Genomic DNA, 26,017 nt, shown 5'->3' with positions numbered 1-26,017 from the left:
AAAATATTTAAAATTCTGTACAACCGTATTTTTTGTTATTTTTATATATTTGTGAAATAATCCCTTAAACAATCTCATTCTTATATTATATAGGTTTTAGTTGAAAAAAAATTAACTAAAAATGTTTTTTCAGAAAAAAAAAATATATCTATTCTATATAAAGTGTGCCTATATAACTAAAATTCTTGGTTTTTGAGAAATTTATGGGTGACTTTTAATTTTTATTTAATAAAATAATAAAATATTATTTATATATAATAAAATAATAATAAAACAAATCCCATTAATATTTGAACTGATATTTGGGTGACTTTTAATTTTTATTTAATAAAATAATAAAATATTATTTATATATAATAAAATAATAATAAAACAAATTCCATTAATATTTGAATTGATATTTGATGCTAAATATTCGAGAATCACAACACATTTAAAAAAAAAACAACCCGTGATTTGATACTCTGAGACTCTCAATTAAAAAAAGAAAAAAAAAGTAATATGCTCATCAAATTTGTATTTATTTTTAAACATGGTGAAAAAATGAATTATCTTTCATATTATTCAACAGAGTAAAACAAGTTTTATATTGATTTACTATTCAACAACCTTGTCAAGAATTCTTGTAAGTTGTAACCACAAAATTGCCAGGTCAAACCCAGAGCCAGCCAAAGGGTGGGGCAGCCGGGGCCTCGGCCCCAGGCCCCACAATTTTGGAGGCCCCGAAAAAATTAAAATTAATATATGTACATATAAAAACGTATAATATATAAATATTTAACTCAACAAAAAACATGAAAAACATGTAGCACACATGGTAAGTGGATCTTTTATTGGACTTGAGGTTCAAGGTTCAATTCTTCCCTCACTACTTTTTATACTTTTGATTATTTGTGATAAATAATAATATTATAACTTAAATATTTGTATTAGATTGTATAAAAAAAAATATATTAAAGTACTTTTAATTTTAAAATATTAATAATAAATAAGATTTATATTTATTATCTATTTTTTTAAAATATATATTATTTAAACACATTATTATTTTTTCTTTCAAATGTGCTAAAATATATATCACTTCAATCAGGGTCGGCCCTGAAATTTAGTGGGCCATAGAAAAAAAATATTTTTGGGCCCTCATTTAGGAAAAAAATGTAGTATTTTTTAAAATTAATAAAACAAAATGTGTAATTTTAAAAGGAACAAAATTTTTTTTGGCCCCTGAGCTAGGTGGGCCCAAGACACAGGCCTAGCCCGCCTCTGCTCAGAGCCGACCCTGACTTCAATATAGATGTTCTTAGTAATTAAATATTACTTTGATCGAGTTAGCTTACGTTGCAAAAAAAATATTTATTACGTAGAGATAAAAGAATTAAAATTAATACTGTGTCAAAATTTAATTAAAATTTATTTTTAATTTTTATTAAAATAAAAGGCCTCATTTCAAATTTCGCCCTAGGCCTCTCACCATCTTAAGACGGCCCTGGTCAAACCAACACTTTCATTGCAATATTCACAGACTAACTACAAAATTATTTCATAGCATTTACAGAACCGCACACCCCCAATCATCTTTAATATGGACGTATCAGAAGCCAGATCATTAACCTAAATTGGTTAGTTCTATTATGTTTTGGAACAAATCGTCTATAATATAAAAAACCCATCATACTTGTATCTTGAAACATTCTTCAGGAACCAAGATTTTAAAACACAATTGTTACCTCCTTAAGGTCAACCCACTCCCAAGTCTCATTTGTTGTATTTATATCATAGACCAAAGCATGTCGGCCCTGTAAATAATAAGAAAATCAAACGTGGTTTAAATCTCAAGGCAATAGAGCCTTTTCCGTTAAATCTCAAAGATACATAAATATACAAGATAAAAAAGTCAATCTAAGAAGTGGGTGCCACGTTAAAGCTAAGGAAACATTAAGCAACTGTTAGGCTTGTTTTACAATTTATGGTGTTTTAAAAGAACATATCGAAACAGAAACACATAAAAAAACCTCCACATCATTTAATTTTTTTTAAGGTAGTGTTCAACTAGGAGATCTAACGAGTTTCGCCCCTTCGCTAATGGCTTCTAAGAGTTCAAATTCCAGTATTGTATAAATCTTCAATTTGTTCTATTTCTTATATTAAATGAAATTTTGCTACTTTTTTTTTTTTTAATTTACAACTTTATTGTTTATATATTATTAGGGACATTCATGGAAATTAGGGTTTCTTTGAAATATACAATTAATGAGCATTACTTTTTGATCATAGTGTGTTTTCCATGGCTGAAAATCTCAATAATCTCTATCATTTGATATCAAATAAAATAAAATTATCATGATGTATACATTATGGTTATTTAATGAGTAATTAGTGTGTTGAAATTGTCAGGCTGATATTTAGAATTGTTTATAATTGAATTGTTTCTTTGTCAAAATTAATATTAAGTATATTTATATGTTTATAAGTTTATCTATTTTCTCTTAGATCAATTATGCTCATATAGCAATAGAATCATACTCATATAGACATGTTATTTTCATTTTGTAATTTAGATCTTCTTAGTCATTATTTAGTTCACTTAAACCTTTTCCGATTATGCTAACTGAAGTTTTGTTTCTTTTAGGTACTTCATTACAAAGATCTGTATTACATATATTGTTTATTTTTGACTATGAGGAGGTGGATTTCTTTATTGGGAAACATATAGCGTGACAAATTATTGTTCATATATTTAATAATTCTCTTTGATTAATGAGATTCATATATATAAATGTGTATATTGAATTCTTTATTCAAATAATTATTTTTGATTTTTACGTGATTATTTATTGTTCTTTATTCAAATAATCTCACCTAATAACTAATAATGTTTTTTCTTTAATTTTTTATTGTATCACTTTCAAATAACATAGAAAAAAACTAGCATAAAATTTAGTATACGTGCCTCGCACGTAGTTTTTGCTAGTATATATATATATATATATTGAATTTGACTTAAGTATTTATATGTAAACATATTTTTAATATAGTGTAGAAAGATATATATTTTATTTTTTTTAATTAAATTGTTAAATTAAGCATAAAAATTTAACTTTTGATTTTTTATTATTATCATAATAAAATAATTTAATATTTTAAAAATTAATTTATGTAGTTACGTACGAAGAATTGTTTCTTGTTTCATATATAAATATAAAAACAATTTGTAGTTGAGAGCGTCAGTTTTGTTTTTATATGTGAGGGTATTTATGTAGCCATAGCAGTATTTTGCTTATTCTTTATTATTATTATTTTTAATAAATAATGAAATTTTATTAATAGTAATTATTTAAAATAATAGTTTGTAATTTAATTGAAATATTTTTGTTATTTGAGATACGATCGTGATTAGAATTAAAAAAAAATGAACTAAATAATCAGTCGCCTAATTACAAAAAAAAAAAATAATTAAAACAAAATCAGATGAAAAAGATTGCAGTATTACAGTTTACTTTAAGAATACTTATATTTTGTTTCATCCACCGTTCAAAAGGCATAACTGTAGAAACTGTTGCAGCAGGTAGGGTGTGCAGAAAGTCATCCGATCCAATTCCAACCGATCTAATAGAATTGGATATCCAATCATAATTGGATTGGATCGGATGCAAATTTTAAAAATCCAATTAGATTGGATCGGATGTTGGATGAGACATCTGATCCAATGGATAACCGAACCGATCCAATCCAATATCATCCAATGTCCATCCAATCATATTTAATTATTTTGTTTTTTAAAAAAATATATTTTAACTTTATTTTATAATCTTTTCAATGGAATATACTAATTTTGTTTTTGTTTTGTTTTGTTGTGTTTTTTTGTAGAAATTTTTAATGGAGATGGTGATCTTAAAATTAAATAAACATCCTCTTTTGTGAGATTGGACCATCAAAGATTAAACTCAAGAGAGTGATTAATTTTTTGTTTTGTTTTGTTTTGTTGTGTTTTTTTTGTAGAAATTCTTAATGGAGTTGGTGATCTTAAAATTGAATAAACATCCTCTTTTGTGAGATTTGACCATCAAAGATTAAACTCAAGAGAGTGATTGATTTAATATTTTATATAATATTTGTATTTGATGTTTGGACTTGTTTATTAAGAGTTTTGCTTATTAAATTAGATTTGTGTTATATTTTTATTATAGCATCATGAAAATTAGGTTGAATTTGGATTAAACTATTGTTTATTATCTATGTTGGATTATTAGGTTATAAATTTTGTTTTTTCATATATTTTTTTCTTTTTGATGAAATCAGCCTAAATAGTGGCTAAAATGGGTTGGATTCATTGGATGGATTCAATCCAATCCAATAAAAAACCACTTAAAGCATCCAATGGATGAAACCGATCAAATCTAATACATCCATTGGATTGAATCGGATCGGATAACTCAATTCAATTGGATTGGATCGGATGGCAAAATCCAATATCCAATAAATAATTGGATTGGATCGGATCGGATGGGTCCAAATCCATTGAATGTGATCCAATGAACACCCCTAGCAGCAGGTTTAACTTTGTAGCTTGAGCACTCAATTATTGTGTAAGGTACGTAATTGTACTACTAATAACCCCTTTCAGTCGCAAAAAACTTGTTATTCCCAACCACTAATAGCAATACTATGGTGAGTCATTGAAAACCAACAACGAAATAAAACAAAACAAAACAATATCACATCGACAAGACTAAAACACTTAGAACCATGTCATAAAACTAAAACACTCAAAATCATATCACAGAGACAAGACTAAAATACTCTAAGGATTGTTACAGAGACAAGACTAATCGCAGTAGCAAAAATCGAATAGTAGTAGCAAAACCCACTCCCAACCAAGCCGCACCTAAGTCCAAGGAAGGTCGGCGAGCCTGACTGAAGGAGAAAGACAGCATTTTATAGCTATAGATTTAAGAACGATAAACCTTAATTCAATATTATTGTAAAATTATTTTTTTTTTAAATCATGCAATATTTAAGTAGCAAACATATCTTATGAATAAATTTTGTAATATGTAGGAAAAAAAATTAATAATTTCTGTGAAACTGCATATTATAGTCTTATTTTTTTTTAGGAATTAATTGTTTGTGAAGTTTTGTTTTCCTTTTGTTTAAAAAAGTTCAAATTGTCTGATAATTTTTTGAACAAAATATATAAACATTCAGACTCTTTTATCAAATTTCATGGTATTGACTCTTTTATCAAATTGGGGCAGTTAAATTTCTTTGTCAATTTTTTCATTCTTATTTCTTCAAAGAAATTTCTTCTGTTAAAGTACTATATATATTTTCTATATACATATTACGTTTTTTTATAGGTTTTGATACAAATACATATGTTATTGTTAATTGTTTTTTTATCCTTAATTGTTATGGTGATATATTATTGTTATTATATAAATTATATGATCATGTATTTTATATTACGATATACAATTTTACTATCCTTCAGTTTCATGATATTAGTGATCATTATCTTTCAAAAAAAAATTAACTTTCTTTATGGTTTTGATCCATTTTTTTTTAATAAAAATCATAAGATATATATATTAATTAATAAATTCGTTCAAAACAATAGAACGCACACGCGACCTGTAGAGAAATAAGAGTCTCTTACCAAGCAATGAATCAACTTACTTGCGGATCGTTTTACAAAACACAAATCAACAAAAGATAAAGTCAAAAGCAAATTTCGAACATATTGAGCAATAAGACCAAACTGTGAAGGCATAAAAATACCGCTCTGAATCGCTTGGACACACACCAAGCTATCTGTTTCCAACATGACTCTATCCCACGAGTGAGTTGCAATCCAACTCAAGGCTTCTTTAATGCCTATTATCTCAGCAATTTCGGGTTGAACGTATCCAATCTTTCCCTTCTTGAATGCTTCTACCATAGCACCATGATGATTCCGAGCTACACAACCCATGCCAAAAGACAAGACTCGAAGCAGAAAAACTAAAACGAAAAGACTAAAAAATCATGTCAAAAGACAAGACTAATGGGAAAAATTAAAAAGAAAAGACTAAAGAACCATGACAAAAGACAAGACTAATAAGAAAAATTAAATTAGTTTCAACACATAAACACTATCACAGCATAAAAATTAATTAAAGAATGTACTCCTTATAATTCTAGCCCCATAAAAATACTAATTGGAATTAACTTAATAATAGTAAATTAATAAATGAAACAAAAAACACTAATTGGAAGTAACCTTGGAATTAATATGCGATATTTCCTTCTCTCCTCCACGCGATATTTTCTCTCTATTCACGACTCCCTAAATTTCTGGGGTATATTTTCTCCACCATTGACCTTCAGTAAGCATAGATAACTAGATATTTAGGTTAGCCGCAAAAGGTACGTGTACAGCGGGAATTTAAAAAAAAAAAAAAAAAAAAAAAAAAAATTGGTTTTGATGAACTTCTAATTTCTATAATTGGCTGCTTATAAAAGTTTGAAAAAAATCAATTGGGCGTCTACTTTTAGGTTTGTTCTTTTTGTCCTCTTTATATTTTGTAAAAATATATCATTAATATATGTTGGGTGTTTTAAGTTTTCATATACATTAATCAAATCAGATTATTTCAAATATAGTTTTAAGTTATTAAGTAATTATAAGTAATGATTTTTTTTTTCAGAGTAACCGATAAAAGTTAAAATAACAAACGTGAAGTTACAAAGTTAAAATAACAAATGTAATTTTAAGTTATAGTGACTATTATTAGTATTTTCTATAAATGCTATCTATTGATGTTTATTTTTGTTTATTTACAGTGAAAATAAAATATAAATTTATAATAATGTTTATTTATTCATTATTTTTATTTTTCATTACATTAATGTATAGTTTATTTATGTGCAGTTAAAATATTATTGTCCTTTCAAATTTTTAAAAATAGGATAGCGAGTTTTTAAACAAATTGCGTGACACTGATGATGATAATAGATTGCAGTCTGTTACCAAGATTTTACAACTATGATTGATTTTACTATTAGAGTTCCCTACTCAAATGATTGTAAGATCATTATTAGAAGTTTTTACAAGTTTATTATTCAGATTTATAAGAGTGTCCCTAATCTGTGTTGCTCGTGAATTAGTTGTACATATTTTCGGATGGATAAACAACTTGTTTGGCTAGATATTAATATCCTTATTTTTGTTAGATGTATAGTATTATTCTTATTTAGCAATGTGTGACTAAATCTTAATATATATATATATATTAGTAATTAGTACGTAATAAAAATACAAAAATGTGGAGTATAAATTTGAGCCCGTATAAGAAAATGAATTAGTTTATTTAAAAAAACCGGAATGGTCCGAATAAAATACGCCACAAATCCAAACACGGTACGAAATTACTAGGTGTGCAAGCCGTGCTGTACCTACCCTATAAAATTATTGACACGACAAGACACAACCCGTATTTTTTTATAGCATGGCACGACCCGCATTTTTTATGACCCACCACAATACCATATCCGTATTTTAAAAAGCCGGAATAGTATAAGACGGACCAACACAACAAACATGTAATTACAGCTTTGCTACAACCACTCTTATTATATTATGGGTACCCTATAATAAATATATATTAGTTTGACTAAGTTGTTGCTTATAAAATTTAACAAGAATATATAAAAAAAAAAAAAAAAAAAAAAAAAAAAAAAACTATTAAACTAATTATATTATATTTTTAATCATGATTCTTTCAAAAAAAAATCATGAACGTAACTTTCACATAGTCATATTTGTTTATTTGATTTGTTTTTTATTTCTACAAATTTAATAATAGAAATTTTAATATTTAATAGTCATACTTTTTTTATGTTAATAAAAATATAAAATATATTTATTTTTTGAACCCAAAAATTAACTTATATTAAATCAAATTAGCTACTAAGATAGCTTCTAAACCAGCAGGGACAAAACCCCCGCGAGAAACACAGCCAGAAATAGAATCAGAAGAACGAGCTAAAGAGTTAGCCGCCTGGTTCTTGGACCGTTTAACAAAATTAATTGAAATAGGAAACAAAAGAAAGGATTGCATAAAAGCAACACAATCCGAAATTAAAAGCCCCACCGGAGACAACAAACGCTTCTTCTGTTGCACAACTTGCACCAGCAGCAGCGAGTCAAACCACATTAGCAGGCACACTCCCTTCAATCCACCTTCCCTTCACCCAACTGAGCGCCTCCTTCAACGCCATAGCTTCAGCCAAAAACAGGTCGGGTTGACCATAAGTTTTAACCGCCAACGCATCAATGAATAAACCATTATGATCCCGAGCAATCCACCCCAAACCGAGATTATTGTCATCCTCGAAGACAGTAGTATCACAATTAACCTCAATCTCACCAAAATAAGATTTAGGCCATTGCTCACACCCAGAAGTATTCGGACCACAAATTGGCAACACAACACTACTTTCCAGCTGAGCATTCTTCTAAGAATCAAGGTAAGTAATTGCAGCATTCACTACTCTCTTTAACGACAAAGCCTTATTCTTCCAAACCAAGTCATTACGAACTCCCCAAACTCCCCAAAGAAGCATAGAAAGCCTCTCAATACGATCCATAGGCTAAACCTTACAAACATTATCAAACCAGCTGCCAAACACAGCAGCTTCACCCCCTCCAACCGCCCCTCCCAGTCCCTTGTCCAGACAACTCTTAGTAAAAGCGCAGCTAACCATTATATAAAAAATTGTCTCATCCTCCCGATTACACATCGAACACAATCCGCTCACGTGGACCCTTTTAGACCGCAGAGACACAAGAGTAGGGAGACAATTAGTAAGACCCCGCCAAAGAAAATTCTTCACCTTAGGAGGCAATTTCAAGTTCCAAAACATCCTCCAAAAACCCGAATTGTCTTGCGTATTCCACCTACCATTGCTTACTTGTAAGGCGCGATAAGCACTTTTGACAGAATAATCCCCATGAGTCTCCAGCATCCAAAACCAAGCATCCTCAACCGAAGACGGAGACAACGGAATACAACGGATCAAATCAATATCCCTTTGAACAAATAAATCGTGAAGAACTTCCTCATCCCACTCAAGAGAGTCCACTTTTAATAAATTATTGACCTTACAGTCATGGAGAGCCACATGAGAATAGGTAACATACGGATCTTCCTTGCAAGGAAGCCATGGTTGATTAAGAACCGGTATAGAAAAATCGACTCCCACACGCCATCTCGCACCTGTCTTAACCACAAATTTTGCCTCTAGAACACTCTGCCACACGTAGCTTGGATTAACACCTAATTCAGCATCAAGAAACAAAGATTGGGGGTAATACCTGGCTTTAAAAACCCGAGCCACTAAGGAACTATTATTCGTCAAAAGCCTCCAACCTTGCTTACCTAACATAGCTAAATTAAAATCTCTAAGATTTCGAAAACCCAACCCCCCTTGGTGCTTATGCAAGCACAGCTTATCCCAACTCCTCCAGTGAATACCTTGGCCATGTGAAGACTTCGTATGCCACCAATATCTACCCATAAGCTGATCCACATCTTTACAAATCTCCAACAGGATCAAGAAAACACTCATTGCATAAGTCGGTAAAGATTGAATAACCGATTTCAAAAGCACTTCCTTCCCCGCTCTAGACAAGAGCTTACTATCCCACTTGTGAATTCTTTTCCTCACCTTCTTTTTTAGAAAGCTGAAAGTGACATTCTTATTCCTTTCCACCTTACTAGGCAACTTAAGATAAAAATTATGATCATCTGCCGCCCTCATATGAAGAGTAGACAAAATAGAATCACGAGTCCCGGCATCGATATTAGAACTGAAGAAAACAGAAGACTTACTAAGGTTCACCTTCTGGCCCAACGCCCTCTCAAAAGTGTTAAGCAACTCCAGGACCCGTTGAGCCTCTTCTTAGTTTGCCTTACAATAGAGAAAGCTGTCATCAGCAAACAACATATGAGAAACACAAGGAGCCCCCTAGCCACCCGACAACCATGAAGCCACTTCCTCTCTTCATACAACCGAATAAGAGCAAACAAACCTTCCGCACAGATGATAAACAGATACGGCGACAGCGGATCTCCCTGACGAATTCCCTGAGATGGGATAATAGAACCCAAACTTTCTCCACCATGAACAATATTATACGAAATTGTTCGAAGACATTCCATGATCATGTCAACCCAAGCCTTCGCAAAGCCCATCCATACTAAAATAGCTTGTAAGAAAGACCATTCCATCCTATCGTATGCCTTACTCATATCAAGTTTTAGAGCTACACAATCATTCTTCCCTTGTTGCTTACGCCTAAGATAATGTAATATCTCAAACAAAACAAGAACATTATCAGTAATGAGCCTCCCAGGAATAAACGCACTCAGAAACTCCGAGATGATCTTCGATAATAAGCTTTTGAGCCGATTAGCCATGACTTTCGAAATGATTTTATATAATACATTGCAAAGAGAAATAGGCCTCAAATCGCCCATAACAGAAGGAGACTTGTTCTTCGAAATGAGAACAAGATTAGTAGCATTTAGACCCCGAGGCATGAACTTAGATCGGAAGAAATCCTGAACCATCTTAACAACATCCTTACCCACAATATGCCAACACTTCTGATAGAAAGCAGGCGACAATCCATCAGCCCAAGTGACTTGTCTGGGTGCATTTGGAAGACAGCATGCCTTACCTCCTCCAAAACTGGCTATAAAAGAGCAACATTATCCTCATATGTTATGGATGGTTGTATAACATCAAGAACCTCCGCACCATTCGACCCCCTAGAATGAAAAATATCAGTGTAGTAGTCTACCATAACCTGAGACAAACTTGACCCCCACTGAACCCAAGAACCGGTCTCATCTTTTAACTCATGAATGAAATTATTTTTCCATCTTGAGCTAGCAGCAGCATGAAAATACCTCGTATTCTGGTCACCCTCCCTAAGCCACAATTGCTTCGATCTTTGCCGCCAAAAGATTTCTTTTTGATGATAGATTTCAGCAAGTTGTTTTCTCGCCTCCTTATATTCAGAAAGAGACTCCACATCCAACCGACCTTTAAGGAGACCAATTCTTGTTTTACAACTTTGAATTCTTTTCTTAAAATTGTTAGTTAAGCTCCTTCCCCGCACCCCAAGAGGACCCTAAATTTGACTACAAGGACCGGGAGCATTGTGCCAGAAATGTACTTGAATCAAACCTCCCGAAGAACTTCCAAATTCTTGAAATGACCTTGTACACAGGAGACACAGATCCTAGTGATCACTTGTCAAGGTTCAACCGAGTAATGACAGTCATGAGAGTCAGCAATGACACAAAATGCTTGTGTTTCCTTTTGACATTAGGAGGATCCATTGAGGAATGGTTCAAAAAGCTTGAGCTCGAATCTATAGATTGTTGGAACAAGTTACAGACTAATTTCATAAGGCAGTTCGTAGCAGTCAGAAAGAATAATCTTGAAGTTAGTGCCCGGACTAACATTAACCAACTACCGGTGGAGACATTGAAATCTCACCCTACACATCTCAAAAAATAGTAAAATTTCACAGGGATGAAGCCAAGAGCATTGTGCATCACTTTTCTATTGGACACATTGAGAGAAAAAGTAATTTTCAAGTACTAAAAATCATTTTAATCGAAATAGTAAAAATCTCACATTTTTTATAGTAAACGTGGCCCGAACCCATCTCAAAATATTTTTCCTCACTAGTCACAATGATTTCAGACTACTAAGACGTGAATATTTAGATTGTTTTCCCGTTAAATCTAGTTAAAATGACCTCCTAATTAAAAAAATTGAAAACGTTTTGCTTTTTAGGGTAAATTTTAACTTTTTTGTAAATATGTTTTTAAATTGTATAGATTTTTATTATTATTTTTTACATAATTTTTTATATACACTAAAAAAAACCCTTAAATTAATCTGCTTAGAAAATAAAATAGAATAGCTGGAGAGAATAATGTTTATATAGTATATGGTAAAGAAGCACAATTTTTTATAATCTAAAATTAGTGATAAGTGAAGTAATTTATACTCTCTTAATTGGTATGATATTTTCTACACATTACTTTCCAAGTAAATACTCTAAACATTTCCAAGTACTTAATCCTCTAACGAGGATTATCCATAATGTTTCATTACAATCATTTAAAGACATAAACATAATTTTTATTAAAATAAACAAAATTCAATAATCCAAAAAATAAAGGGGTATTTTTATTTTTACACTTCAAAACTGTTTTTTTTATATATATTTTTATGGAAATTCACATAGCAACCGACGGAGCAACTTAAATCGCAATCAAAATCTATATAGCAACTCACATAGAACTCACCCAAGCAACTATTAAAGCAACTCAAACCGTAAATTTAAAAAAAAATAATAGTATATGGGATAATTACCCAAAAATAAAATATCATTGTATGGGGTAATTCCCCAAAAACAAAATATCAAAATTGGCTTATAATTAATATTTTAGGTAATTATCTCCTCTTAAGCAACAAGAATAATCCAATGGCCATAGTTTTATCATCCTCAGATATAGGAGAATATCCTCCAATTTTCTTGGAGTAACGATCAAAGAGTTGTTCTATTATAACATTATCATTATTATTATCATCAAAATGTTTGATGATAATGTTCTCAAAACCAGCTCTGCATTGTTGTAAAGTGATCATAGGATGAAGTGTTCGAGGTTGAACTTCCAATCTTAATATTTCAAAACATCCATTTTTTTGTATTATTTTCTTAATCTCCTTAGGTGATGGACTAAAAATGGGCAAGTTGAATGAGTCAAGCTTTTCTTGGCTTATTATTCCCTACAAAATAATGATAATTTTTGTTAGCAAGTTCCACATGATATATCATTAATTTGACTTTTTAAAAAACCGATATTGTATGAGAAAATTTTTTTAAATATTTTTTAAAAAATATGGAAAAAAACTGTATCAGTGATTATCATGAGAAGGTTGATAGAGAATAGAGATAGCTTGAAAGCAAAATTTGATAATTTTCTTTTGTTGATATATATCGCATTGAAATTTGTTTGAAAATATACAATGATTTAATATCAGATCTCACATATTTTATAATAAATAAAGAACTTGAGCTCATATATACCTCGTTAGCCATTTCTATAAGGGTAGATTCGAGTGGTTCAAAAAGAGGGCCAAGCGAGACTTGAGATGGAGAACTCTCATCTTCTCTACCGGACATTAGAATCGCAACTAGCCCACCAGGAGCGAGCTCTTCCGATCGAGCACCAAAAAAACTTGCTAAGTCCTCTTCATGTTGACGCTTATAGGCCTCACAAACTTGCTCTACAGCCTTGGCATAAAAAATCTTGCCCTTGTTAAATGCGGGTGAGCTAGGGTTTGTGACTTCCACTGGAGTCTTCGACAACCACTGCAATGCATGTGACGAGTAGGCGAGGTTTAATGAAGCCCTAGGAAACAATTTGTTGTGAAAGGAGCCAGGCACACCGGCTGCAAAGTAACTCCGATCCTTAGGAAGGTTGGTGAAAAGAAAGTTGAAGTCATTAGAGACATGGTCGCTAAAAAAGACATGGAATTCGGGGTTATGCACAAAAGTACTCTCATGGTAGGTTTTACAAACAGCTTCGATTATAGTGTCAACTGCGATAAAGGTGTTTGGGCCAGTAGAGCAACCAAAGTCAGCAATCCGAAATGAGTTTGAGATGGGACAAATATTATGTTTGTTGATCTCTAGGTTTTCAGTTATGGCGGCCACCAACATTGCTTTAGCGCTTTCAGCAGCTTCTTTCTATACATTAGTCACACAAAATAGTGAAAACTCAAGTAGCAAAATGTAAATAATTTCAACTAAATCCATATGGTCATTAAATAGGACATACTCTTATGTTAATTTTTACACAAAATGCTAAAAATGATATTTTTTGTACAATTTCACTAATTTTTTTAATAACACTTTGATGAATCTCATGTAAACAACATATTATTAATATAAAGTAACATGAAAACAACATGTAAACAACATATACCTGTCGATTTGAATTCTTGGCATAGCTGTATGGGCCATCTCCTCCTGTCATAGGAAACGATTCTTCCATCTTCTTCAAGCTATTCAAGTATATTTACATAAATATAAATATATATATATGGGTCTAATAATTAAGAAGAAGAGCAATACTATCAAAATTTGAAACTTGTTCTTCTCTATGTATAAGTGGAATTGGGATTGGAATGGAGCAAAGATTGCTGATATTTCCGGATGACCATCTTCTTTTAAAATGAATGGACAAAAATAAATGTCTAATTTTTGCATTTCTTAAATAAAAATTGTCCATCAAACTAATATATGGACGACCTTTATTTTGAACAATTAATTATTTTATTTATACTTTTGAATTTTTGATAATTTTAGAAAAGATATATTTTAATCAATTTTTAAGTAATGTTAGATACATTATCTAATCTTACTTATAAAGTATAGATCACATCACAAAGTATTGACTTTACATTTATATTTATAAGTGACAATCATTACTCTTTAATCTTTATTATAGCCAAAAAAAGTAGAGTAAATGGATCCAAGAAAAAAGAAGAGGAAATTACACTTTATACCCTTTTTATATTGTCCTCTTTTATTTTTACCCTCTTTTTTAAAGTCTATTATTTTTACCTCTTTTTTCAAACATTGTACCAATTTTTTCCCTGTCACTTCAAGATACTCTCCATATGTGACTCTCTTATGTCAGGGTATTTTGGGTACAATACATATAAAAAGAGGTATGTTTCAATTAAATGTAAAATTAGAGGTAAATTTAATTAATTGATTAATAAAAGTGGTATTTTTCAACTTACCCCAAAAAAGAAAACAATCATTTTGTTATTGGAAATTTGGACTTTTTTAAAAAAAAAAAATTACAAAAAAAATATTATTTTTTGTCAAAATTTTACACTTTTAGTTCAAATTTTTTATATATGTTTTACAAAAACAACAAAAATATTATACAAAAATAACACCCAAATAACATTAAAACAATATAAAAATAATACACAAATAACAATAAAATAACAAGGGGTACTTCTAGAATAATGTAGCCCTGCAAAAGGAATATACTAATGCATTATTTATCTATTTTGGCATCCGATAGAATTTTTTAGTCTAATTCGCTTCATATTCGTGTACGTTATAGTTATTTAAGATATCTTACAAAATTTTGAGAAATTCTGAATAATTTACAATACAGAAAACAGTGTTCAAACTGTTTATTTCACACGCATATAAAATAAAATAGTTACGCGTGCAATACACTGTTTGAACCCTGTTTTTGACGTGTTAAATTTTTTCGAATTTCTTAAAATTTTACAAGATGTCTTAAATAACTATAACGTACATGACTATGAAAAAAATTTGACTAAAAAATTATTTCAGATACAGAAATAGATAGAGACGCATCAATGTATCTCTTTTAAGAATGAGTATTGTAGAATTTTCCAATAACAAGAATACAACATAAAAATATCAAAAGAATATATTTTTACAAATAAAATCTTAAAATTGTAAAAAAAAAAATATTTAAAATTTCATATAATAGTATTTTTTTGTAATTTTTTTTATTATTTTTATGTATTTATGAAACAATCCATCATCTTTTTCATATAGGATGCTACTTTGCTTTACCTTGTGGAATTTCATGATCACATCACATAACACAAAATTATTATATAAAGAAAAAGAAAAAGCTAGTAGTAGGGGGAGCACCTTTAGTGGAGGTTATCCATTTTGTTGCTCAACGAACCAAACATTAATTTTAACAAAAAAAAAACCACACCCATAAAAAAAAATGGTCACATCAACTAAAGTCCACATAAACTCAAATAACTCTTAGGTAATGCCCAATGGGGTTACTCTAATGTGACTATTGTCAATTTGTCACAAAGTTCAAAAGCTAGATCATCGTAAGAGCACTCATAACTAGTGCTCTAAAATTTGTGTGGTTTGTGTTGATGTGATTCATATGAGTCGTGCCTTAAACAAATATAAATTATATGGGCTCGTTTGGAACGTCGTACTAGGTCGTATTGTATTGTATTATATTGAATTAGATTATACATCATATTTTTATATAATACTATGTTAAACTTCAATTTATACTAAAATATTATATATTTAGGTGTCCATAAAAGTGAATACCACATATAATTTTACATAAAAATATTACATAAAATACAATTCAATGTAATACAATACAATACAATACGACCTAATACGGTATTCCAAACGAGCCCATATTGTGTTGTATTACTATTTTTAAAGGGTAGACCCCATATTTTTCGTGTCATGGTTAGGTTCGTGACGTGTTATACTCATAAAGGCTTGTTTTTCGTAAATAGATTAGCTCGTTTTTATATTTAGCTTGAATTTGTAATTTACTTTTTCATTTTTTTTTATAATTAATGAGTTAATTACTAATGTTGTATGTGATTATTTTATAGTTTCAAAATTTAATTATATTTATGTAATTTTTTAATAACATTTTACTGACAATTATTAAAAAAATAATTAAAATTTAAAATTTATTTATAAATACTTAATTTTTACATCATACTCTATAAATAAATTAATGGTTTTAGTTTTACATTTTCTAATAATTTTAATTATAAAATTATAATATTCAGAATTATATTTAAATTTTAATTTGTTTATAATTGACAAATACATATATATTATTATAGTTATTAAATTATAAAGATTTTTAATATTTTATGTCTCGCCTTTCAGGCTTGTCGTGTGTCGTATCTTTTGGACGACTGTATTCATACTTACGTGTCGTGCTTTTCGTGCTTACGTGTCATGTCTTTCGTACTTACATGTCGTGTCTTTCGTGCTTCTCGTGTTGTGTCAAGTTTAATCACATATTTTCTATGTTATATCGTGGTAATTTATAGCATCGTGTCGTGTCCAAGCCCATTTTTTTTATGTCTGGTTGTGCTCGTGCCTTCTAGACTCGTACCAATTTCTTGTCGTGTCAAAAAATTCGACTTATATTTATAACACTACTCATAATAATTTTTATAAATGAAACTATTCCTGATGTCATAATTTATTGAAATATTAATATAGAGAATGCTAGAGTACTTTTACACATGTAGAAAGCATTATTTTACATCTAAAAGTTTTATATTTCAATTTTATGAATAGTAAGAATGAATTTTGAACATGTCGAAAAAATCTTCTGAGTGTAAGATTTGGTAATGGTATTAGTTTGAAAAGAATAAAAAACTACATTATTCAAATTAAGTTTTGATACACCCTTAATAACCATATGACTTGTTCTTTGTAATAGTTAAAATTTGTCAAATACCAAATATGATATTCTTAAGAGGAATGTGCCAACTATAAAATCCTCTAAAAATCTATTATGACACACATGGTTAGGAGAATTATTCAGTCAATGAATTCATCACAAGGTGAGAGTGCTCACAATCACATGACATGAAAATCTGATATCTATGGTTAATTTGCTATGAATCTAAATAAGTAACGATGTCACTAAAGATCTAAAACCAATACCTATCCAAAATGAGAGAGCAAATATCGAACCAAAATTGACTAAAACCCAAAGTCTACGACATCCAATGGTGTACAAACACTATTATTCAAATCTACACAAACAAAACTAGAACTTACTAAATCATTAGATCAAACAAACAACCTAGATGAAAAACTATGAACGAAACGAAACGACCACCACCGAAAAGGCCATGGGTCCACTCTGCAAGCAACCCATACCCCACCATCACAAAGCCAAATCAAGTGAATCGAGAATAGCCCTAAAACACCACCTCCCAACATCGAAAAGGCCATGGGTTCCTACTTCCTACTGCACTCCAAAGCACATCGCAAGCAACCCATAGCGAGAATAGCCCTAAAACACCAGCCACACAAAGCATAGAAGAGGCTTCCTCTCGGCCTGGCCAGGCCAATCGCACAGCCTAGCGGGCAACACCAACCCTAGCTATAGGATTAGAGAGAAGATATCAGGAGTGAGCCCTTTATTTATTTTGATTTTGGTACAAGTCATCAAGCAATAAATGCCCATAACGTTCAAAACACTTCCAAAGAAATAACATTTCAGATCTGAAAAATATAAGTAAATGTTTAGAAACTCCATCTTTTATTATTCAAAGAATTAGCAAAAATCTAAAGCTAAAATGTACCAAACCAAACAAGAAAAATGGACTAAAAAACTTTAGATATGCAATGCAAGAAAAAACGTAAGCCAATATGCTTCAAAATTACGCTTACATTTTTTCTCTCACCACAAACTTTAAGCAGCACATTAAATAAATAAATAAAAAAAAAAGTGAGCAATCACTAATGTTTCTCAATAAAATTTAGGAGCAATGGACAAATAAGGTCAAACTCTACAGCCCATCTGAGTGTAAACAAAAGCAATGGTGCCCGCGAAACGAGCACTGGCGACATTAAATAATTGCACCCTTCTACAAGCATGCAAAATACAGTATCAATACGTTCTCAACGAGTCGTCGGACAGTCTTCTACACACCGTTTAAACCCCCTCCAAACTACGACTCGATTGGCCCCTTCTGTAACTCCTGCGTGTAAGCAAAAAAACCACCCGCCCTTTAATTAATGTCTCGGAAATAAAACCTCAATTTCATAAATACCGTTTTAGTTAATGTTCTCACCTTATGTCAAAATTGTTTTAAGATGAATTAAGGTCCATGACTATACCCACAGCAACTGTTTTCCCTGTAATAATATAGAACATATATATATATACACATTAGAGAATATCTCAAAACAAAACCAATTTAGCAAATGTGTAGATAGCAGGTAATCTGATTGTTACCTTCAGACCGAAGCGTAAACCTCCCAAGTTGTTGAAAGTCTGAGAACTTTTCAATGCATATCAAGTTGCTCACCTGTTAAGCAAAATAAAAGAGCATGAAGATCTATGAATATTAATAATTGAACCAATATCTTGACTAAAAACAGGAACAACATAAACCTGGACTCGGCAGAGAACAACAGCACCGTTCTTCACAAAAAGCACTTTCTTCTTCATTGGTTTCTTCGTCTTTGGATCAATTTGCTGTAGCAGCTCTACAATTTCACACTCTTCAACAACAGAATGGATGTGAAGAACGGCTTTATATCCAGCCGTGAAGATTGCCTAAACAACCATATTTTGTCAGTTCACAGAAAGAAATTCTATGTCAAAGATATACAAAGAGTAGAAGTTCATTTGCATACATTGTCCAGTAACTCAAGGATTTGCAACCGGGCAATAAACTCGGTTGTTGCTGCTACTGGTTTTGCTGCACGAAAGATCAAACAAAAAAAAAGACGAGAAAATATATAAAACAAATTAGTAACTACACCTTCATTGCGCAACAGAATAGAACAGTCAGTTACATCTACTTGAAACTGTGATATTATGCAACCCCAACCTCATAAAATGATAATGATAAAAAATTGAGAGAAAAGCATAATGTAGTCAACATGAATCGTAAAAAAGAGAAAAGCATACCAACACTTGATAAAACAAATCCCGACAATATGTCATCATCGTCGATCCCTGATAACCTGATCCTAACATTTTCACCAGGTCCTGCACGCTTAGTCTTATCTTCATCACAATATATACCGAGGACTTTAACATGAGCCTGCAAATTAGCACATAAAATCATCAATCTCCATAGAAAACAAGCAGACGAGATAAAAGGATGATAACATAACGGAAAGAGATATCACCTTATTTGGCATGACCAATAAGGAATCACCTTCCCGCACACTGCCAGATTCTATTTTTCCCATTACAACAGTTCCCATGTCTTTAAATTTGTCCATAATCGGCATCCTACAAGTAAAATTCGGAATATTAACAAAATTTCTATGTTAATATATACAACTGATGAGACAACTACAAGTTATTTTTCAACTTCTAACTAGAATTAGATTAAATATGGCTCTCATACTAGCAAGTAGCAACTTAAATCAATTTATCAATGCTAAATACATACAACATAAATTATGAGAATGAAAAAAAAAAAAAAAAGCAATCAACTGAGCCGATTCTCCACAAAATATCAAATATATACAGGTATACAATCTGTTTATGTACAATTGGAGATCTTTATAACGAAGATATTTTCCTAGTTTCTACAATATCTGTTGTATCTTTAATAGTAGGTTGGTAACACCTACGACTATAATGAAAACCAAGCATTTCGTGGTTTCAAAACGCTTCTCCTCACATACACACACACAAAACAACTAAATTTTTATATCCCAAGTCCATACAATATTAATGAAATAATCATAGAAATCTGAGAGGAAAAATATAAAACTATATGTTCGTAGCAACAACTCATTAATGATAAAAGAAAACTCCTTTTTTTGTAAGGACTAATGATAAAATTCTTAAACACAAGATTATAATATATTAAATACCTGAAAGGGCCTTTAGGATCTCGTAGAGGAACTTCTATGGCATCCAGGGCTTCAAAGAGGCAAGGACCATTCCACCACGGACATACACTCTTATCCAATCTAGTTTTCATGTTCGTGCCAAGCAGACCAGAAATAGGTAGAAATAGGACATCTGTCAATTAAACAAGTATCAATGCAAGCAGCCCTATAAATCTGTACACATCTACATAAGATATTGGACGATATAAATCACTACGAGGCCAAGATAGGCACTGTACCCCTTCTAGTTACTTACTATCTTATATAATACTTGATGTGCTGGTATCAACAATGAACCTAAGTAATTGAATTCAAAATTGATAGCAGACACCTACCTTAAAGGGCATATTGCCTCAACTTATGATCTATAATGAAACATACTTTTCTATAATTTTCTAACACATGCCACTGCATGCTTATTACCACCATATAAAATGGCAAAGATTTCATAAAAAATGAGTCAAGAAGAGTGGCAATCTTAGTAAAAGATTGTGTTTGTTGAAAAGTTTTGGAACTTTCTCCATTACCTTTCTTCACATTGTAGCCAGACGATTTTAGAAACGGTGTCATCTTTGTCTCGATTTCATCGTACCTGGAGTATTATCAATGCACAAAACCAGCTTTAGTACTTGATAGGTGCCTTCACACATGAATTTGACAAAGAGGATTGAGTCTGTGGGTGGGACAGAATAGTTTAACACACCTTTCTTTTGCCCAGTTCACAGTTGGATCATCCATTTTGTTAACAACAACAAGTAGCTTGGATACACCTAAGGTTTTAGCAAGTTGGACATGCTCACGAGTCTGTCCACCTCTCTCATAACCCGTCTCGAATTCTCCTTTACGGGCAGAAATAACCTATTTCAGAAAATTAAAGAAGAATATAATTCCAAGATGCTGTACCCACCAATATATTCCCTTATGAAAAACCAATACCAACAAAAAAAATACAAACAAACTTACAAGAACTCCAATATCAGCTTGAGATGCACCACTGATCATATTTGGCACATAGCTCTTGTGACCCTATCCAAACATAATTGAGAAAACAAAAGAGAGTTCAAAAAAGGGTACAAAACACAAATGAAAAAAGCATGAACCATCATAATAAAAAAAAATAGAAATCCAAGTGAAAATTCTTTAATACAGTTTTTTAATAGTCCATTCAATCCTTAAAACAGATTTATATTTTGAAGATTGACCAATTATATACTTAAATAAGCAACTAATATGAAGAAGAAAGCTCTATATCCCAAGCCATATAACAAGTGAATCACTTCCAAATCTCGACCAAAGAACACCCATTCAAAGTGCCTGTTTTGCAGGCTGCTTCTTAAACAATAAAAGTCGTCGTCCTTAATGTCCACTTATTCCATATTTAAGATTGCAGGCTGATGATACTATTGAAAATTCATATACTTTCTCTTTATTTGAAAATCCTTTTAGTAGACTAAAATGGACCTAAATTAATAAATATACATAATGTACTGCCAAATTAAAACAGAATTCTGCAATGAGCTACAGGTACCATGACAATAATACATTCAAATCATAAAGCAAGCATCTAATTTTATTCACTTACGGGTGCATCCAAAATTGTAAATCTTGTTGTCTCTGTTTCGAAGTGCGCCCTTCCAACTTCAACTGTTTTCCCCTAAAGCCAGGATCATGTATGCAATAATTTAGATACTTAATGGCCATAAAAGGCATTTCAAAACATCATTTACCGATAACTTAGGAGAGAGCAATAGTAAAAAACTATGGTTCTTAAATCCTACCTTAACCCTCTCCTCTTCGTTGGTGTCCATAATATAAGCCATGTACCTGTCACATGCATAATCAATACATTGCTCATCAAAAAAATAGACATCTACAATCCAATCCAGGTGTGCTAATTTTTTTGGGCTAGCTAAATAGTAAATGGAAGAGCTTTTTTTTTCATTTTGCTATCGCTAAAAATTAAACACTGTCAACGAAAAAGTAGACAGCATCAGCAATTCATTACAAAATGTATAATAGAAATGAATCAACTTTGCAACGTAAAACATTTATTACACCAGAGCATTCAACAGGTATATAATACTCAAACAACACAAAATGATCTAATGCCACCTTCTAACTATTCATAATTTTGATCCAAGAATATATTTTCTTCTCAACTTCATGTTCGATTTTCAATTTTGCCATGAAGAAATTCAATGGTCTAAACTTTGATGCTCTAATTGAATGGGATTTATATTTTCTAGACCACAATTGAAAACACATTTAATTCAAATTATCTAAAATAAAATAATAAAAAATTGAAGGCCAACAAGTATGGTCTGGTCAATACTTCAATAGTTAAATGTATGCAAATCCAAAACCAAATTTGAAATTACAAAAGTACCCCATTTACAGAATGATTCAAAATACAAACCATCCAATGAAATAAAAAAGCAGTGTTCTACCTGAAACCTTAAAGTCAAAAAAGCAAATGAAAAAATAACAACTTTATAAGTTTATGCTCACCAACTTTCCCTGCTTTTATCCTTGGCTTCTTTTTCATACTTCTGAATAGTACGATCGTCCACCTGACCACTAAGGAAAAGTATCTGGCCTCCAGTTGTGGACTTACCAGCATCTGCAAACAATCATAGTGCAAGTTAGGAACATCAAATATCAAAGTTGATGACGGCAACAAAACGAGATCGACCAATTCAGAGACAATACAACCTAAAATACTATGACAAAGGGCAAAAACAAGGGCAAAACAAAAAGCCAAGGATAGCAAATAAAAGTAGATTGTGAGGACAAACTTTTATGCGAGAACACAAATTCATGCTGGCAATTCAGACACAAAAGAATTTAATAAATGATTTAAGTCCACCGCTATAGAAATGTATGCTTTATGTACATCTTTTAAATCGCATAACAAGGGCCATAAGATACAGGAAAGCAGCAGAGTATTTGCCAAATGAAAGTGACAAAGGTAATCTTGCAACCTATGATGTTGTAATGATGAGGACTCGCAAAACTAGTCGCAAGAAAAAAACATTAGATTTCAAATCAATTTAGAGACCAAAACTTAAAACAAATTTGGTTAAGCTTTCAAACGTTACTCCTACAATGTACAACAGTGATGTGAAATAAGTATTGCCATGTATTTCACACAAATTAGATTATCCCCCGTCCCCAACCTCCTTTTGCATACTTCTGGATTTACAAGTTCACATCTATTGACTTGTGAGTATAGCGAAGACTTACCCACATGACCAATGAAGACAACATTCAAATGCCTCTTCTTATTTAGTTCCATCTGTTCTTCATCCTCTTCTGGGGTTGGAATTTCTTTCTCTTTCATTGGAACTGAAAGTGAAACGGTTAAGAATAGAAATGAGTTCCAGAAAGAATACACCTACATGTTGAAATTAAACAAAGAGATACAGTAAAATGCCCATAAAGTACCTTTCTGTTCAACTTCAATTGGCTCAGGCTCACTAGTGTGTGTTTGGACCTCTTCCTTTGTGTCTGACAACCCAAATGAAGAAAAATGAGTTATTAATTCAGCTAATATTCTCTATATATCTCCAATAATTACAAATATCACTAAAGGTCAACAAACCAAATTGCATGGATAACCAAAGTAAATTTTAATAAATATACTAATACTGAAACAAATTCTATTCAGTAGAATTCAAAGTGCTCTTCAAAGAATAGAGCACCAATACATAATGTTCAAAACTATGTAGGTGGTATACAAAAATTAAAATTTCATCCCATTGAATTCACACTGTCACCAACATACAGCTAACAAGGAACTTTGCAGGAGTTATTAAGCATTCAAGTTCAGTATACACCTTTAAATTACGTACTCTCAAACAGAGAAATCACAACAGAAAATATTAGACCAACAGAATAAAATCAAATGACTCAAATTTACTAGTACTACCATACCAACCTTCCTCCATTCTATCACTTTCCTCAACTTCTTCAGTCTTTGGTTCTTCAGGATTAACAACCCCATTATCTTCTGCTAAATTCGAATAAAAAAAAAAAACAAAAGAGGCCAAATAGATTCAAAAATCATAAACAAACACAACTAGCAGCAACAACAACAAAAATCACACATTTTACCGTACCTGCAGGGTCTGCAGGGTCTAGTTGTAAAGACCGAATCTCCTCCTCAATATCTACATCAGCTCTCAAAATTCAACAACAATTCAATCAATTTTCTTATTTTCGCTTAAAATCTATATATATAATAATAAGCAATATCAAAAAAGCTCAGTTCATTACAAAATTATTTTTGCTATTTGCTTAATCAATTTAAGATAATCCGTAATCAACTCTTTATCATCTCTTTCATAGTTAATCACACAACAAAAAAAAGGAAAAGAAAAACGAAAATTCACATCTATAATAGTGCCACCGATTATCGAACATAAAACCAGCAGATCTACGGATAACTTTTAGCAGCAAAAAAGAAAGAAACGGCATTAATCGCGATTTCATATGCATGTATAGTAATGAAATAGAATAATCGGAATAACGTACCCATGGTTTGGATGCTCATGGAGGATGAATCGGAACTTAGGGTTTTCAGTAAAGTTTTAGAGAGAGAAAGAGAGAGAGAGAAGTGATAGATTAGAGTGAGAAAACGGAGGCGTGCGAAGAGAGAAGAAGAATTTTGGGTTTATTAAATTTTGCAAAATAATAAATAGTAAAAAAAAAAAAAGACACAACTAAATGAGTTTTATTTTCTATAAAATAAATAAATTAATTAAAAAGAGATTTCTATTTTTATTTTTATTTTGGAAAGAAAAGAATGGGTTTTGATTTTTTTTAGTATTTTGTATTTTTTTTTTCTGACAAAGTGATTAGAATCACTCATGAATTTACAACGCAGACGTTCGCCACCGGCGCTGAAATCTCTTCGAACCAGGATAGCTCATCGTCTAAAAAGCATGCTTTGCCAAGCTATGGGCCGCTAAATTCTCAGAACGAGCCACATGGGACAAAACTGCTCCTAAAAATTTAGACAATAGAGCTATAATAATTTCAAACAACGTTCTTAACTCGTTGAAATACATTTTCCCGTTGTTGATGGCCGTCAGCAAAGCTAACGAATCTGAATAAACTGCATGAATTGGAAGTCCACACATATGAGCCCAATTGAGTCCAACCAACAGGGCTAAAGTTTCAGCCTGTAACATTGAAATTCTACCTGAAAAAACCTCTGAAAACCAGAAAAAATTTTAATTAGAAAATTATCAAGCTAATAAAAAACAATCAAACACCAAAAACTAAACAACTAGACCCCCCTATAAAAATACTAGAACTAGCCAAAGGGTATTCCCTTTGGCTAGTAGCAACTAAACTCTTGCATTTTACATCTGAATCATCATAGGATTACTATCTCTTACTAAGATCCTAAGGCCTAAAAAAAATTTTGATATGTAATTTAGTAACAACAAAATAAGCTCTACAATACTCCCATAACCTAGGATATCAAAAAGT

At 31.3% G+C, this 26,017-nt stretch overlaps 3 protein-coding genes across 6 annotated transcripts; all 3 read right to left on the bottom strand.

The window, feature by feature from the left end:
* Positions 1 to 5,605: 5,605 nt before the first annotated feature.
* On the bottom strand, positions 5,606 to 10,896 carry LOC133035549 (uncharacterized). Its single transcript, XM_061111394.1, has 6 exons — positions 10,853 to 10,896; positions 9,952 to 10,734; positions 8,647 to 9,850; positions 8,191 to 8,496; positions 7,967 to 8,045; positions 5,606 to 6,000 (listed from the first exon to the last, which is right to left on the bottom strand). Exons 1-6 carry the CDS (start codon positions 10,894 to 10,896, stop codon positions 5,606 to 5,608), a joined length of 2,811 nt encoding a protein of 936 aa, XP_060967377.1.
* A 1,353-nt stretch (positions 10,897 to 12,249) lies between these two features.
* Positions 12,250 to 14,378, bottom strand: LOC115709007 (loganic acid O-methyltransferase). The gene is made up of 3 exons (XM_030637027.2): positions 14,058 to 14,378; positions 13,157 to 13,819; positions 12,250 to 12,855 (listed from the first exon to the last, which is right to left on the bottom strand). The coding sequence occupies exons 1-3, from the start codon at positions 14,124 to 14,126 to the stop codon at positions 12,520 to 12,522; spliced, it is 1,068 nt and encodes a 355-aa protein (XP_030492887.2). The 5' UTR covers positions 14,127 to 14,378; the 3' UTR covers positions 12,250 to 12,519.
* Positions 14,379 to 18,181: 3,803 nt separating this feature from the next.
* LOC115709394 (uncharacterized) lies at positions 18,182 to 25,233 on the bottom strand. Of its 4 annotated transcripts, none has more exons than XM_061111489.1 (19): positions 25,055 to 25,233; positions 24,640 to 24,690; positions 24,459 to 24,530; positions 23,966 to 24,028; positions 23,765 to 23,866; positions 23,030 to 23,141; positions 22,300 to 22,345; positions 22,104 to 22,175; positions 21,485 to 21,547; positions 21,225 to 21,379; positions 21,049 to 21,113; positions 20,504 to 20,654; positions 19,805 to 19,910; positions 19,581 to 19,716; positions 19,304 to 19,368; positions 19,059 to 19,223; positions 18,900 to 18,972; positions 18,736 to 18,799; positions 18,182 to 18,642 (listed from the first exon to the last, which is right to left on the bottom strand). In XM_061111489.1, exons 1-18 carry the CDS (start codon positions 25,071 to 25,073, stop codon positions 18,753 to 18,755), a joined length of 1,563 nt encoding a protein of 520 aa, XP_060967472.1. In that variant the 5' UTR covers positions 25,074 to 25,233; the 3' UTR covers positions 18,182 to 18,642; positions 18,736 to 18,752. The 4 variants fall into 4 exon arrangements, with proteins under 4 accessions (XP_060967472.1, XP_030493345.2, XP_060967473.1 ...); XM_030637485.2 differs by having other exon boundaries at positions 24,459 to 24,533; positions 25,055 to 25,230; XM_061111490.1 differs by lacking the exon at positions 24,459 to 24,530 and having other exon boundaries at positions 25,055 to 25,230.
* Between the last annotated feature and the right edge of the window lie 784 nt (positions 25,234 to 26,017).

The sequence above is a fragment of the Cannabis sativa genome, chromosome 3 (assembly GCF_029168945.1).
Source record: "Cannabis sativa cultivar Pink pepper isolate KNU-18-1 chromosome 3, ASM2916894v1, whole genome shotgun sequence".
Lineage (NCBI taxonomy): Eukaryota > Viridiplantae > Streptophyta > Magnoliopsida > Rosales > Cannabaceae > Cannabis > Cannabis sativa.
This window is presented reverse-complemented; position numbering and strand designations above follow the sequence as displayed.

What these genes read in the sequence shown, in the direction of transcription:
- LOC133035549 (XM_061111394.1), bottom strand. Translation starts at nt 10,896, where the DNA reads ATGAGACCGGTTCTTGGGTTCAGTGGGGGTCAAGTTTGTCTCAG. An exon ending in TTGGCAGCTGGTTTGATAAT is followed by an intron (nt 8,497 to 8,646) that starts GTTTGTAAGGTT and finishes CTTGATTCTTAG; the next exon opens with AAGAATGCTCAGCTGGAAAG. An exon ending in CGGGGGTTTTGTCCCTGCTG is followed by an intron (nt 6,001 to 7,966) that starts GTTTAGAAGCTA and finishes TTTTCGTTTTAG; the next exon opens with TTTTTCTGCTTCGAGTCTTG.
- LOC115709007 (XM_030637027.2), bottom strand. Translation starts at nt 14,126, where the DNA reads ATGGAAGAATCGTTTCCTATGACAGGAGGAGATGGCCCATACAGCTAT. An exon ending in CCAAGAATTCAAATCGACAG is followed by an intron (nt 13,820 to 14,057) that starts GTATATGTTGTT and finishes ACTAATGTATAG; the next exon opens with AAAGAAGCTGCTGAAAGCGC. An exon ending in TTATAGAAATGGCTAACGAG is followed by an intron (nt 12,856 to 13,156) that starts GTATATATGAGC and finishes ATTATTTTGTAG; the next exon opens with GGAATAATAAGCCAAGAAAA.
- LOC115709394 (XM_030637485.2), bottom strand. An exon ending in GATAAAAGCAGGGAAAGTTG is followed by an intron (nt 22,346 to 23,029) that starts GTGAGCATAAAC and finishes TGCATGTGACAG; the next exon opens with GTACATGGCTTATATTATGG. An exon ending in ACGAAGAGGAGAGGGTTAAG is followed by an intron (nt 22,176 to 22,299) that starts GTAGGATTTAAG and finishes TCCTGGCTTTAG; the next exon opens with GGGAAAACAGTTGAAGTTGG.